At 39.7% G+C, this 16,378-nt stretch overlaps 1 protein-coding gene across 3 annotated transcripts in view; it reads right to left on the bottom strand.

The window, feature by feature from the left end:
- Positions 1–16,378, bottom strand: part of LOC136876041 (pyridoxal-dependent decarboxylase domain-containing protein 1) — a 236,988-nt gene that overhangs the window by 115,848 nt on the left and 104,762 nt on the right. For all 3 annotated transcript variants that reach the window (XM_068228198.1, XM_067149657.2, XM_067149659.2), the window contains exons 9-11: positions 9,432–9,533; positions 8,769–8,840; positions 2,560–2,670 (exon numbers count right to left, since the gene is read on the bottom strand). In XM_068228198.1, the coding sequence (XP_068084299.1) occupies positions 2,560–2,670; positions 8,769–8,840; positions 9,432–9,533 (285 nt within the window). The remainder of the gene's footprint in view (positions 1–2,559; positions 2,671–8,768; positions 8,841–9,431; positions 9,534–16,378) is intronic.

Genomic DNA, 16,378 nt, shown 5'->3' with positions numbered 1-16,378 from the left:
AATGCAGCGTAGGAAACATAGCTGATTAAACGCGATCTTTAACGAAAATAATGGAAACTACTATCAGCACAAATGTACATATAACCAAGTATACTACAGTACGCATAGCATTTTGCCTATTTTTCGTGTACAGTATGGTCACACTCTCTTCTATTTTTTTTTTCAAGAACGATTAAACCGTATGAGTCGTATATGTTCGATATATTGGCATTCCTTACACTATCTAAACTTACTTCTTCTTCTTCTTCTTCTTCCGCTTCGACCACTTTTCCTACACTTGTGGGTTCGCGGGTGCGAACTGTTCCGCAAATGTGGATTTGGCCCTGTTTTATAATAAGTAATAATGTTACTGGCTTTACGTCCCACCAACTACATTTATGGTTTTCGGAGACGCCGAGGTGCCAGAATTTAGCCCCGCAGGGGTTCTTTTACGTGACAGTAAATCTACCGACACAAGGCTGACGTATTTGAGCACCTTCAAATACCACCGGAATGAGCCAGGATCGAACCTGCCAAGTTGGTGTCAGTAGGCCAGCGCCTCAACCGTTTGAGTCACTCAGCCCGGCTGGCCCTGTTTTATGACCGGATGTCCTTCCTGACGCTAACCTTATGCGGAGGGATGTAATCAATATTGCGTGTTTCTATGGTGGTTGGTACTGTGGTGTGTTGTCTGAATATGAAGAGGAAAGTGTTGGGACAAACACAAATACCCAGTTCCCGAGCCAGAAGAATTACATTCCCGACTTGGCCGAGAATCGAATCCGGGACCCTCTGCAGCGAGGGCCTCAATGCTGACCATCCAGCTAAGGAGTCGGACTTCTTACACGTCAATAAAAAATTATTTGAAAATGTACTGCGATATACACGTTGGTATGAGTTATTTAGCCTATATTTTAAAGCCAAAACTAGTGTTATTTTCTATTTGCCTTAATTCGATTTAAAACTACGGTATATTATTTTATCCACTGTACCGTAAAACCGAAAGATTTTGACAATATGTTAATTCATAACTACGAACTCATTTAAGAAACAGATGAGGATTTATCAGAGTATTTCTTAATTATTTCAGACAGAATAAAACTATGCCGTTTCTACTTGCCGAGTGGTATATTCAGTATTCTGGATAGCGACTGTTTGTTCGTGCTTAGTTGAGGTTAGTTAACCCGAACTTCGTGTCGTTTATTTGCTCCTAACCTACTGGATCTATACTAGGCCCTACATCCTTCATAGATTATGAGTGCATACAGGAAGTGAACAGGTAAGTATTGCTCAATAACATGTTGTTTATTTCATTTCATTGTTTCGTTACGTTGCAAGTTGCCAGAACTATGGCACAAAAACGTACCTAACAAACAGCCCACAACCACTGCACTCAGAGCACTGACTGAATGCGGGAAGAGGCTAGACTGGGCAGCCTATAAAAAAGAAAGCGGCTTCAGTACGTCACGTGATTATCTGAGGCATGGCATTGGCTAGAAATGAACGAGAGTCGATGTGACGAGCTAGCTCTTTCTTGGAGTCGCTGCTGATAAAAGAGTCGGCTCGTGCTAGCTCTCAGGGAGCAAGGAGGGAGCTAGCTCATACAAGAGTCGACTCGTAATTGAACGACTAGCTGTTGATAAAAGAGTCGGCTCGTGCTAGCTCTCAAGGAGCAAGGAGGGAGCTAGCTCTTACAAGAGTCGACTCTCATTGAGAGAGCTAGCTCTGAGCTAGCTCTCTCCAGTGAGTCGTTCAAAAGAGTCAGTTCGTTCATGAACGACCCATCACTAGTTCACACTCTTCAACCAAAAATTATTTGGAGATCAAACTCAGCCATGTGCCAGAGAATGACTTTCAATGCGATAGAACTACGATCTAGTCAAGTCGAAACTCAAAGGTGCGAGTTTCAAGACCGACTAGTTGGTCTTGCACGCCAGCACTATCTACTTCTTGGATTTTAATTTTGTCTCTATTAGCAGGTGATTTCACGACTTTTTTCAGTATCCAAAACTGGGCTACCACAAAACATATAAGCACCAAGCTCGTCACGTTCCTAATTCGATGGTAGACTATCACACGACAAATAAATTCGCTACCCTTCACTGTATCACTCAACCCAGAGTTCATTTTTAACTTATGAATGGAATGCGAAATACAAGCACAAACAGGCTTGCAGGGTTATTCAGCAATATCAGTGAAAAGCGGCAAGCAAAACTCAACTTTCCCGAGGCTAACACCCTGAAGGTGTAATTTACCACTGTAAAGTTCAGGAATTCAAGGCCATTTCTCGTTTTCACGCAACTTTCCCCAACCTGCCTCCTGTGGCGAGAGCTGTTTATCTGTGTTGGAAATAATGTTCCTTTCACAAGGGATGACAAAGTACATTTTCCAAGCTACGAAAAATGTGTTTGTACTAAGTGGTAATAGTGAAAATTTGTGTCGCGATAAGCGAGGTATTTTTATAGATTTAATACGCAGTGGATCGGGACTTCAAATTTACGACATGCTAAGCGAGAGGAACGCACTAACGAGGCTTCACTGTATTATAGTAATGAGAACAGTTTACAGTATTTGTCTTACCCAAGAGTTCAGCTTATCGTAATATGGTGGCACTCTTCCCTCAGCCTCACCCTCATTGGCTTCTGGTACGAACTGGAAGACCACGGTACAAGCAACAACTTCCAACAGGAGCTACAACATAAAAGGAACCTTTTGTAAATGATCATCGTATTAACAGACTGACACTGTTATAACGGGCCAGCGGAGTCAGGGATTTTAAAACCTTAATTGGTTAATTCCTCAGAATCAGGGACTGGGAGTGTGTGCCGTCCTCAACATTATAACTCACCATAGGCAGGGGCCCATCCCCATAGACACGCAGGTCACCTGGCAAAGACATGCACTAGGCCTCACTGGAGGCCATATGCTGCTATTATTATTATTATTATTATTATTATTATTATTACTCACTTTATTGGCCACACTGGACCACTTGAGTCTTCCATGTATACTTTTTCTTTGAAGGTTGTACTGTTTGATTCTTCTTATCTGCCCAGTATTTCTTCATTCATTCTGATCACAGTGTTCTTAATTCGTCTGAAATATCTACAGGTCTTCGGTGCATCATTTCAGTTGAAAATTTGTGATTCTTAAGAAGGGCGGTAATTTTATTCTTGTTCTCTGCATCTGTAATTTCGAGTCCAACTGTTTTGAGATCCTCTTGAATTTCTTTGATCCAATGCCCTCCTGTCTTCTTTCCCAGATTTCTCATCACTAGTTGTCATAAAATCCTGCCTTCTGGTAATCGTAAGGTGTGAAAGAATTAAGAGATTCTTTTCTTCGCCATTGCGCTGGTAACAGAGTCAATCTCTCAACAGACAGTTTCATTGGGGAGGATTCTCCAGAATCCTTCAACCTGGTACTTTTTATTTATGCAAGTTCTAATAATAATTCTTTCAGTTTTGAGGAGCTGATCAGTTCTTCTTTCATTTTTAATTTGGAACAAGGTTTTGCAAGCATAAGTGGTTTTGGGCAAAGTTAAGTTAGAAATTGTGCTTTCTTTCATTTTGTTGGTTCTACTTATCCATGTTGCTTTCTCACTTAAGTTGTGCATAATGATTTCTCCAAGGTATTTAAGTTGTAGGACTTACGTTCATTTCTTTTTTTTTGGATCATTTATGATGACTTTGCTTATGTCAAGCGGTTTCATTGGCATGATCTCAGTTTTCTCAAAGGATATTTGTAATCGTATTTTTTTAATGCAATTTACTGGAGACTGGTGATCTGAGCACAGACTTCTTCCATGCCAAGGACTAAAAGACCTAAATCATCTGCAAACCCTAGGCAGTTTGTCTTTATTGAGGGTTTAGGTCCGATTTTGATTTTAGGTGGGTTTTCTATTTGCCAAATTTTCATGATGTAATCCAGAGCCACACTGAAAAGCAGTGGGGATAATCCGTCACCTTGTCTGAGGCCTGTATTTATTTTAAAAGCATTTGACATGTCTCCCCTGAAATTTACTTTTGAAATCATGTTGGTTGAAGTTAGTTCAATAATTTTTGTTAATTTAGGATGAAGGTCATATGATCTGAGGATTTTTAAAAGAGTGGGTCTGTGTATATTATCATAAGCCTTTATTGCTTTTTAATCTATGAATGAAATAAACAGATGTTTATTTCTGTATTTGTAATACTCCATTATCAGTTTCAAGCTGACCGAGTTCGATAGCTGCAGTCGCTTAAGTGCGGCCAGTATCCAGTCGCCGAGGTCACATGACAACAAGCATTTAAATTTCTTGAAGACCAACATTTATCCTGTTATAAGTTCAATCATCAAATTGACGATAAATTTGAATCTTTATAGACTCTTATCCACAAGGGATAAATAACTTTTTTAGAAGATCTCATTGCTAAGTCAATCCTCAAATTTAGGTCCTAAGATTGATCTTCACGTCTTTCTAGGATTTTGGACATGATATATATATTATTTATTTTATATTTTAGTACTCCCTCTTCCATAATTTTAATGTATCTTCCTATTAAGCACATGTAATTAAGCCATGAATACAAAGATTTTATATTTTATGATTTTCTAATAGAATAAGTTTTAAGTTTGTCAAAAATGTTCTAATAGTTCTTAAGTCTTTATTTACGTAAATAACAATTATTTGAGATTCAGATTTGGCTGATGATGCTCTATAAGGGAGCGAAACATGTCCCATATATAACTTTTTAACTAATGAAGTTATTTTAAATGTAATAACATTATAATGTATTGAACAGGTGGATTCATAATAAAACTTTATTATTGTATATCAGTATTCAGTAATCGGGAGATAGTGGGTTCAAGACCCACTGTCGGCAGCCCTGAAGATGATTTTCCGTGGTTTCCCATTTTAACACCAGGCAAATACCGGGGCTGTACCTTAATTAAGGCCACAGCCGCTTCCTTCCACTTTCTAGGCCTTTCCTATCCCATCGTCGCCATAAGACATATCTATGTCGGTGCGACATAAAGCAAATAGCAAAAAAAAAAAAGTTTCAAGCTGAGAATTTGGTTTGGGCAACTTCTGTATGGGCGAAATCCCCCTTGGCATTCTCCAAGTTGTAGTTCCAGAATGCTTTTTATCCTATTGTAAATTATGCGGGAGAAAATTTTGTAAGTGCAGTCCAAAAGTGTTATTCCTCTGTAATTGTCTGGATTAGTTTTCTCTCTTTTTTTGAATAATGGATGGATTACGCCTGAGGTGCAATGTTCTGGGAATTTCTCTGTGATCCACATTTTGACTACATGTTGATGTAGATTGCTGGTTTCCCTGCATTTTCTCAGATTTCTGCAAAGACTAGGTCTTCACCACATGCCTTATAGTTTTTTAGTTCCTTAATTGTGAATTCTACCTCATTGATAGTTGGAGGATCTATAAGATCTGGGGTGGTTAAAATGGGTGGGTCAGTATTTACTTCCAAAGTTTCCAGTGGGTATCACAATTCCTAAGTTTGTTGAATGTCTCTGTGAGGATCTCTGCATTTTGTTGATTACTATAGGCTAACCTTCCTGATTTATCTCTTAGCAATAATATTGAGGGCTCATATTTTTTAAGGTATTTGCCAAAGGTTTTATAATAATCTTGTGATTGTTTTTTGTTAAAACTCTCTTCTATCTTTTGTAACGTGTTTTCAAGATGTGTGCGTCTGGTTTGTCTGATGATTTTATGGGTTGACTTTCTTTGCTTTATTAGTTCTAAATTTGATTTGTCTGACTTTTGGGCTTGATTATTTATCCAAACTTGGTGTCTTCTCTCGACTGCCTGGTTACATTCTTCATTCCACCATTCATGTTTTTACTAGGATTTGTTAGAGCTAACTCTTCTGCTATCAATTTTAGTTGGGTGGTCAGCAGTTCTTCTAATGTATTAGTGTTGACAGATCCTTCTCCTGTTTTCCTATGGTACTCCCCATTACTTATCAAGATGGAAGGGTAAAAAAAAATTCTATTTTTATTTGGAGGTCTTTTCTTAACACTCGGAGTTATAAACAAAATTTAATTTCATCTGCACGCTTCATATTTTTGCCTAATAATTCAAATCTGTCTTGAATTAGGTATACAAAAATTGAAAGGGGGTTCAATTCCATTTTTGTGTGTTTGTTTGTTGTATATATAATTTGACTGATATACGGGGGAACAAAACCAGAAATGCCAAATTTCTCTGTTAATATCTGCTGTATAAAAAATGTACATACTAAAAGTTGTGTAAAATATAATTTGATCCTTTTTATTTTCCATACCTTTTTAATGTATTAACACACACTCTCTCTCTCTCTCTCTCTCTCTCTCTCTCTCTCTCTCTCTCTCTCTCTCTCTCTTGCCACACTTACCAATATATCCGGAAACCTAACGTGTACATAATTGAAAATGATACAAAATCCAATTCCTAACATTTATGTCATATGTACTGACTGTAGCACCCGCCGTTGATGGGACTATCGTACAGAATGTTATCTAACTCCCCAACTGTTTCACTCGAGACGAGCATTAATCCCATCTATCGGAGATGAGTGGCAGCAGAAGAGAAAAATCACCTCACAACAATGGTCAATGTAACGTTATTGTTGATCAGGTTTATGAGTTTTCCATATTGCAGGCCTTCACATTTAATTTCCTTCAGACTCAGTGATATTCATGAATTCCATTATCATAGTCAGTATGGTAAAACTGTATTAGACATAAATGATTTTTTGTTACGTAGTGCTTTCTTGACAGGACCAATAATATAGGTACTTAAAAATTAAAATTTAGGTGCCTTCCCCTAAACTACCATTTCATCCAGAAAAATAAAATTATTTACAACTTAGACTGTGGTGCCTTATTCTCTGACTTTACATACCGATTTTCAATCAATTCTGTTCAGCCACTTTCTTGTGATTTAGCACTGATACAAACTTAGCAGTCTCGAAACCACAACACTGACCAATAGAGATAATTCCAAACTTCAGGCAGCTGAAATGAAATTCCTACGCACTATGATCCAGAAAACCAGGAAAGACAAGATTAGGAATGAGAAAATTAGAGAAGAAGTAGGAATAGACAATTCTCTCCTAAATACGATTCAGATATCAAGACTGAAGTGGTTTGGTCACATGAAGAGGATGCCAGGAAACAGAACTGCAAGGAAGGAATTTGACAGAAAGGTAGAAGGAAGACGACCCGTGGGAAGGCCACGAAGGAAATGGATAGATTTAGTTAAGAGCGATGTAATGCTGAGAGGTCATGATTGGGACAAGTTGGTGGAGGAAGAATGGTACAAGGACAGGATGAGATGGAGGAGGCTCATATACCACACCCGGGAAACTGGAGATGGTTTAGGATGATGATGATGATGATGATGACAAACTTAGCAACAAAAATCTAAATTAAAGAATATCTCTGTTATCATAGCTGCTATGGTAAAAACGTATGATATAAATAATCGGAAACTTACTTCTATATAACTTTACTTATGTAGTATTTAACGATAGGACCACTAGATATTTGAGAATTACATTTTGTGTGTGTGCTAGGGGCTTTACGTCGCACCGACACAGATAGGTCTTATGGCGACGATGGGATAGGAAAGGCCTAGGAGTTGGAAGGAAGCGGCCGTGGCCTTAATTAAGGTACAGCCCCAGCATTTGCCTGGCGTAAAAATGGTAAACCACCGAAAACCATTTTCAGGGCTGCCGATAGTGGGATTCGAACCTACCATCTCCCGGATGCAAGCTCATAGCCGCGCGCCTCTACACGCACGGCCAACTCGCCCGGAATTACATTTTAGGCCTTACACTGAACTACCATTTCACTCAGTATGAATAAAATTATTTATAGCCTAGATTGTAGTACCTCATACCCTGACTGTACATACCGAATTCTCTTCAGCCATTTTTTCTTCATGCCTGTACGTACAGACAGACAGACAGACAGACAGACAGACAGACAGACAGACAGACAGACAGACAGACAGACAGACAGACAGACAGACAGACAGACAGACAGACAGACAGACAGACAGACAGACAGACAGAAATTTAAAAAATGCATTTCCTTGTTACTGTGCATTATAAGCAATGTACAGATACAACTCTTAGATTAATCTTGTGATTTACAATGGAGATATTCACAACTTTATCCATAACAGCCAACGTCGTTTATGTGGAAATGTTGTATGGTTGTCATGGTAATCAACTAATGATAGTGGTGATTGTTACAATTTGCTTTACATCGCACCGCCACAGATAGGTCCTATGGCGATGATGGGATAGGAAAAGGCTAGGAGTGGGAAGGAAGCGGCCGTGGCCTTAATTAAGAAACAGCCACAGCATTTGCCTGGTGTGAAAATGGGAAACCACTGAAAACCATCTTCAGGGCTGCCAACAGTGGAATTCAAACCCACTATCACCCAGATGCAAGCTCACAGCTGAGAACCCCTAACCGCACAGCCAACTCGCTTGTTAGTGTCAATATTGTTTTTATAAAGTGGAATTCAGCCTGGTCTTTAGATCCTACTCCTCACGTAGATAATGAAGATGAGTATCAAAACAAAAGAACATCCGCTCGAAGAATAAGGGTCTTGAATGCCCTAATATTATCAAAAGAGAACAAATATGCAAAAGCCTAACCATCAACAACACTAACTGACTGACTATTGCCGCTAGTTTAGGTTCCACTCATCTGCGCTAGGTGGCAAGTAGCTAACCTATAATACAGCCATAGAGAGAACACTGCACATTAAAAAGGTCAATACAAGTAAGACTTACAGCATTACTGACGGGCTTGTTCACTACCTCGGACACTGTGTATGTTCCTGCTTCTCCACCTGGCTGCTGGCTCTACATAAACAGAAAAACGTAGTAAGGAAGTAGTGGAACTGGCAACATAAAAGTAGTTTGCAAAACACTTTGATCAAGTAACACAAAATTCTCCTAGAACTAAATAGGCTTCCGTGATCAAGAGGAATAGGTTGAAAATCTAAGGACATCAAAGTTGCCCAGCACTCTACAGGGTCTTGTTTTGCAAATTGATCCCTATAATTTAAGTTAATTTCTTTTATGTTTTCTAACATATTGTAAAGTATTCCATTTAATTTGCTGTTAAATATGACTGCACTTCACCATGCCAGAAACTACAGCTTGTTTACATTTACTGTTCTGTCATCTGGCAATGCGAGACACACATGACCACTACACTCGGCCCTGCTGTCCCCTACCCACTGTGATAAAATAAACGTTAGGTCCACCTCGTCTAAGTGCAATCCCATTTCGAATAAGTAATAACCATCTGAAATATCTTTTGCTTTTTAAATAAAAAGAAATCAAGATGTCTCCAATTGCTTGCCTTTAATTCCTTGTTATTTTTTAGTGTTCCACAACTGGTGGTTATCTAGCAGGGGAGAACAAACTAGAAATCACACTGTCACTTACCAAGAGGCGAAGGCAGGGATACTTCGAAATTCTTTTCCATATCTGTTCGCTGGATTCAAAGGAATCTCGGATTCTAGTCTGGACACCGTCTCTTCCCATAGACTGTAAGAAATTATAAAATAAATTCAGTTAAAAACAGTAAGCGTGGAAATTAAATGTAAAGGGGATTAATTAAATAAAAAGGTGAAACTTCTACAAACAATATCTGATAACTGTCACCAAACATGCAATTTGAAGGAGTATTAAATATAACTGTCCCCACAACTTGCTTCACAGTTATCAGTTACCTGACACGGGTCTAGAACAGTAAGCTCTGCCCCTCCCACATCGTTACCAAATTTTTTTCCCTGAGACACATACTCGAGATCCAGCTGACTTCTTGGCCACGTGGTCATCGGTTCAGACTACGAGCTGGACCGGGGGTTTTAACAGTGTACAGTTCATTCCTCTAGCTATGGGGTTGAGCGTTCGTGTTCCGGGAGGACCGCAAGGCTCGGAGAGTTCCTACCAAGAACGTGATCCAATGTTGTCTCAAAAGAAGACACATCTTCATTTACACACTACAAACCACCACAGACATGCACAATAGGCTGGCATCCGGCGGTAAAACTGGGATAAATCCATAAAGTGCCAACGACTTACACTCGAGATGAGAGGATTTTAAAATTCACAATAATAAACTACTTGAATTCAAAAAAAAAAATGGAAACTACATATGTAAAAATAATTGTATACAACAACAAAAAGGTAAAGTTCGTAGAAGGAAACCATAATTTAATTTCATTGATTGGAAATGTTAACTGCACACTGGGGCAAAACGCTGGTAATTTCATGATTGAAAAAGCCTGAAGACTTAAAGAACAATACAAGGTGTCAATATCGACAGATGTCACTACACAAGAACCTCGTTTATCCGGATTAAGTGGGACCGGAACAACTGATCCGGATTATTGAAAATCTGAATAATCTAGAAAACCTAAAAGAACAAATACAGTACATGTTATACATTAACATAAGTTGTAGAGTAATACCTTGTTTCAATTGTACAAAAAAATTATAAGAACACTTTTCTTACATTTACGACTCTGTTTTATGCACTAAAATAATGTGTGAGCTTTTTCTGTTTTGCATTTGTATACAGTTTGCACACAGCACGATCATGAAGACGTTTTACTAACATCAGTCTGCTGGTGTTTTTTCAGACTTGGATTCTAAATAGGCCATCAGTTTGTCCAGCTGAATTGGTGCATCTCAATGAGTCACTGTTTCTTCTGATGGAGCGCCGGTTTATTTTCGAATTCACCATCACTCTTGTCATTAACTGCCGAGGAACAAGAGGCAATAATTTATTCATTTGTCATTATGCCATAGCCTGAATTACAGTAATTTTTCAACCAGTCATTTACATTGTTCAAACCTATGTCCGAGCATCCGGGAATGCATGCAAATGTGTCAAGGAACTCGGAAGAGTCCACAGTTTCCCATTCTCAATTCCAGGCGAATGCCGTGACGGTACCTTTCATAGAACGCAGACAACTTACTTCCAATTCCTGTCCTTAACTATCCTTAGTGGAAAAGACATTCAAGAACAATCGATCCTGTAAAAGAAACACCGTACGAGTAAAAATAAATTCATGTTTGTGGGTTACTGTAGTCACGTCCTAGTTCGTGAACCATGGGCAAAGGCTGAGTGGACTAGTAAGTGGTCCTGAAAGTCGGGATACCAGTTGCTATGGAATGGGAGTGGGCATCTCGGACATATTCTGAGTCATGGCCCTCCCTGTGCTCAGGCGTCTAGGACTGTACAATTCACCGGTGGTCCATAACCCGTTAGAGGAGAGATCCTCACTTGGACTATGTGCAAGTAGGGTAGCATCCTGCTTCATGAATTTACCGAGCTCAGAACATTTTAAGCAAGCCTCGGACCTATGGGAGTAACAGAGTCACACTCCCATCTGATAGGCGAGGGACTCCTTGGAAACAACTTGGTGAACGAAATGGAATTCGATGGGGAGCTATCAATATTAATGGGGCTTATGGAAGAAAGAAGGTAGAACTGGCTGAGTCAGCAAAGAGGATGCATCTGGATGTGCTAGGAGTAAGTGATATTCGGGTAAGGGGAGATTATAAAGTGTACTTGACGGGTGTTAGAAAGGGAAGGGCAGAGTCTGGGGTAGGGCTCTTTATCAGGAATACCATTGCACACAACATAGTTTCTGTTAGGCACGTAAATGATGTGGGTAGATCTGTCAGTTGGAGGAATTAGGACTAGAATTGTTTCCGTGTATTCACCATGTGAAGGTGCAGATGAGGATGAAGTTGACAAGTTTTATGAAGCATTGATTGACATCGTGGTTAGGGTCAACAGCAAGGATAGAATAGAGCTAATGGGCGATTTCAATGCGAGAGTTGGGAATACAACCGAAGGATACGAAAGGGTGACTGGTAAACGTGGGAAAGATATGGAAGGTAATGGGAATGGGAAGCATTTGCTGGACTTCTGTGCTAGTATGGGTTTAGCTGTTACGAATACATTCTTCAAGCATAAGGCCATTCACCGCTACACATGGGAGGCTAGGGGTACCAGATCCATAATAGACTATATCTTAACTGACTTTGAATTCAGGAAATCTGTTAGGAATGTATGAGTTTTCCAGGGATTTTTCGATGATACAGACCACTATATGATCTGTAGTGAACTAAGTATCTCTAAGCCTAGGGTAGAGAAAGTGAAATCTGTCTGCTAACGAATAAGGGTAGAAAATCTCCAGGACGAGGAAATTAGACAGAAGTACATGGATATGATTAGTGAAAAGTTTCGAACAGTGGACAGTAAGCAGGCTCAGGATATAGAAAGAGAATGGGTGGCATACAGGGATGCTGTAGTAGAAACAGCAAGGGAATGCCTAGGAACAACTGTGTGTAAAGATGGGAAAAGGCGAACATCTTGGTGGAATGATGAAGTGAGAGCAGCTTGTAAACGTAAAAAGAAGGCTTATCAGAAATGTCTCCAAACAAGGGCCGAGGCAGACAGGGATTTCTATGTAGATGAAAGAAACAGTGCGACACAAATAGTTGTTGAATCCAAAAAGAAGTCATGGGAAGATTTTGGTAATAACCTGGAAAGGCTAGGTCAAGCAGTAGGGAAACCTTTCTGGACAGTAATAAAGAATCTTAGGAAGGGAGGGAAAAAAGAAATGAACAGTGTTTTGAGTAATTCAGGTGAACTCATAATAGATCCCAGGGAATCAATGGAGAGGTGGAGGGAATATTTTTAACATCTTCTCAATCTAAAAGGAAATCATCCTGGTGGTGTTTCAAACAGCCAAGCTCATGGGGAGGAGGAAAATGATGTTGATGAAATTATGCTTGAGGAAGTGGAAAGGATGGTAAATAAACTCCATTGTCATAAGGCAGCAGGAATAGATGAAATTAAACCTGCAATGGTGAAGTATAGTGGGAAGGCAGGGATGAAATGGCTTCATAAGGTGGCGTGCACCAACCAAGAGTAAGTTCTACTTCCGTAGTAAAGTACTCTTGAAGTCAGCATTCGGCGACTTCCATACGAGAGTAAGTTACTTCCGAAGTATTTTAGTCCTTTCAATACTGCTGGACTAAATTACTACAAGAGTAAAATGTTGAAGAGCACCATCTTGTAGTATATTACTAAAGAAGTAAATAACGCACGAATATAGGTTAGAATTTACTCTCACGTCGTGCATGGAGTAACCTAGGTTTAGACTTGTTGAGTAATGATAATATTGTGCCGTATATGAGAGGAAAGACGTTTCAAATGTGTTTATGGATTACTTAGATTATATTGACGATATCGACGCAGAAAACGATGGGAAATGTAATAGTGCGTAGGCCTACAGTGCGTGAAAGAGCCGTATAATGTGCACACGGAGAGTTTCAGGAATGTTTTTGGTCTTAAGGAAGGAATCCTTTACTTTCCTTCTAAATCTACTTGGAGATCACTTACAGCTGAATTCTTGTCTTAATTTTGTTACATATTTCAAATTACAGTTGCTGTGTGCCCTACGAGTGTTTCGTACCGGAGCATTTCAGTACAGTTGCCGGTGATTTCATTAACGTTTACCGTATCATTCATCGCGCGGTTAAAGCACTAGTTGAAGCTAAGAGGGAGGTACGCCTGCAAATGATGATGATCGTTCGGAAAATAAAAGGATATTCTTCACGTTGGCAGGTTTCCACACGTCGTGGGTGCAACTGACTGTGACTGCGCGCATATTCCCATTTTTTGCCCTCTCGGTGACAACGGTGAACTTTTCAGAAATCGGAAGAGGTATTTATGTTTTTTTTCAATTTGCTGAACGTCGCACCGGCACAGATAGGTCTTATGGCAACGATAGGGCAGGAAAGGCCTAGGCATTGGAAAGCGACCGTGGCCTTAAGGTAGGGCCTACAGACCCAGCATTTGCCTGGTGTAAAAATGGGAAAATTTCGCTGTGGATGTAGGCGATCTGTATCAAGAAACCACCATCAGTTTCAATTTTTCCCACGTGTCCATGACTTTCTGCTTTGCTTCCACCTTCGCTTTTAAGTCCTTCTACAGAATCTTAACTTGTTCTTCACTGCGTTTTCCGTCACTCGAAGCAATGAATTCTTCTGTCACGACTTTCCATGAATTTCTTTTCTTATCCAGCATCTTTATGTTGTGTTTCTTACACCCTCTATCCTTTGCATAGATCGTCATTATCTCTATTAACAAGCATTTATCTCTTTCGCGTACGTTTTTTCCCGTTTCTTATCGCACATAACCTTATCCATTTAGATTTCTTTAAAGAAGATACACAAACACAATACTACTCCGCGAGTAACGAACGCTACTTCTATAGTAGCAACCACCGCCATCTCGATCCTCTTATACTGCCTGCTCTATGCAACTAGTTTAACCGTTGCCTACGTTATAATACAAGGCCTGGAAATAGAGCCCATGAAATGCTATCGAAGTGGTCACACTGAAGTTCAATGCTGGGCCGCTAGGATCGCTTTCTTGCCCCCTGTTTACCAACGCGCCTTAAAAGAGCTTATTAACTGAGTTGGTTGTGAATGTATTATGTATTCGTCTGATGTTAAGCATTCGCAGTTCCAGTCATGGCTTATTCACGAGAAATTAAAGGTAGTGGAATATCGTTTCACAAGTTTCCAGTGAATGTTCAATGTTCGAAACATTATGCAGAGGAAGTATTACGCATGAGATACGACTTCAAGCTGATGAAATTAGGCCTCTGTTCCTAAGTTTTGATCCGAGTTATGTCATAAGAATCGGGCGATCCCAAAATTTTTCACTGGACTTTTTTGTAAACAATGCTACCGTGACCGGCATCATTTGAGAGGCTTTTTCAAACTCAGAAATCTTAAATTAGGAAACCAACCAGAAAAATAATTTGCCCAACAAATTCGGAGTAAATGAATGTAACAAGAGCTAAAAATATTGTATTTTCCCCTAAAACAATCTCTAGTTTGAAAAGTGTGGAGGTGGTTTTTCCCGAAAGCATTACGTACAGTTTAAAATCATTTGTTTTATGGAGCATTTTATGAAATAGTTCGATGCGCATGACATCTGCAATTCCTTGCGTGGGACATATTCCAGGAATAAGAACAAACGAGCATCTTTTAGTACTGAAGATGAACGTCTCAGTTAGTTAATTAATGATTTCCTCGTCATATATTAAGAAAATTCAAATGCATTCAGAGAAAGTAAAAAAAGATTCATGAGGGAAATGTATCAGGCATAGATCTTGTCTACCCAATCCACTGTGGCCTGCGTAAAATACCACATAAGTATACACTTGCATTATGCATTGACGAGGAACCTAACAAGCGATGACATCGAGCTCTTCTTCAGCTACCTAAGATGCCAAGCAGAATAGCGGAATACAATGACATTATGGTTCGTGTGGAAAAAGAACAAACAGACTGTAAAGGCTATTTAGAACTTATCTAGCCAAGCAGAATAGCGGAATACAATGACATTATGGTTCGTGTGGAAAAAGAACAAACAGACTGTAAAGGCTATTTAGAACTTATCTCTTCTCCAGCTACTCAAGGTCCAACATTGTGTCTTATTCGTTTTCAAGGTTTTTTTTTTTTTTTTGCTAGGGGCTTTACGTCGCGCCGACACAAATAGGTCTTATGGCGACGATGGGATAGGAAAGGCCTAGGAGTTGGAAGGAAGCGGCCGTGGCCTTATTTAAGGTACAGCCCCAGTATTTGCCTGGTGTGAAAATGGGAAACCACGGAAAACCATTTTCAGGGCTGCCGATAGTGGGATTCGAACCTACTATCTCCCGGATGCAAGCTCACAGCCGCGCGCCTCTACGCGCACGGCCAACTCGCCCGGTGTTTTCAAGGTAGAAGAGCCCTCAGATACCGAAAAAAATCGTCGTCTGTGGCACTTCTGCAGTGAACGATGGAATTTGTCACCTCCGCTATGCAGTACTTGCCCCGAAGAGAGTTACAAAAAGGTGTACGGTTTTATCGAAAGACATGTTCAACAGTGAAATTAAGTGTAGAAAGTGTAAAGACAACAAACCACCTCTTTTTCTACTCTGAAAATTTCTGAGACCTCTATGTGACAACAGTGCTTCGAGCCACTCAAGTAGAAGAGATAAAGTTTTGAAACTGATAAGAAGCCCCTCAAAAGGAAAGTTTTGAAACTTCAATGACATATCCAAGCCAATGCAGCACCGCTCTATAAATAAAGTACTGTCAATACTTGCAAAAACTTTCAGTTCTTTTTATTTAGGATATAATTTACTTATTGACATATACAGTCATGCGAATACAAGGGGGCAAGGACGCGATCCTAGTGGCTGAATGGTGAACTAGGATGCCACCCGTTTCCATGAGTGCATTTCAAGGCCTTGTGTTATAGCGTAGGCAACGAGTTTAACACAGGAAGGCGCGACTACCAATAGTTC

The sequence above is a fragment of the Anabrus simplex genome, chromosome 6 (genome assembly GCF_040414725.1).
Source record: "Anabrus simplex isolate iqAnaSimp1 chromosome 6, ASM4041472v1, whole genome shotgun sequence".
NCBI lineage: Eukaryota > Metazoa > Arthropoda > Insecta > Orthoptera > Tettigoniidae > Anabrus > Anabrus simplex.
This window is presented reverse-complemented; position numbering and strand designations above follow the sequence as displayed.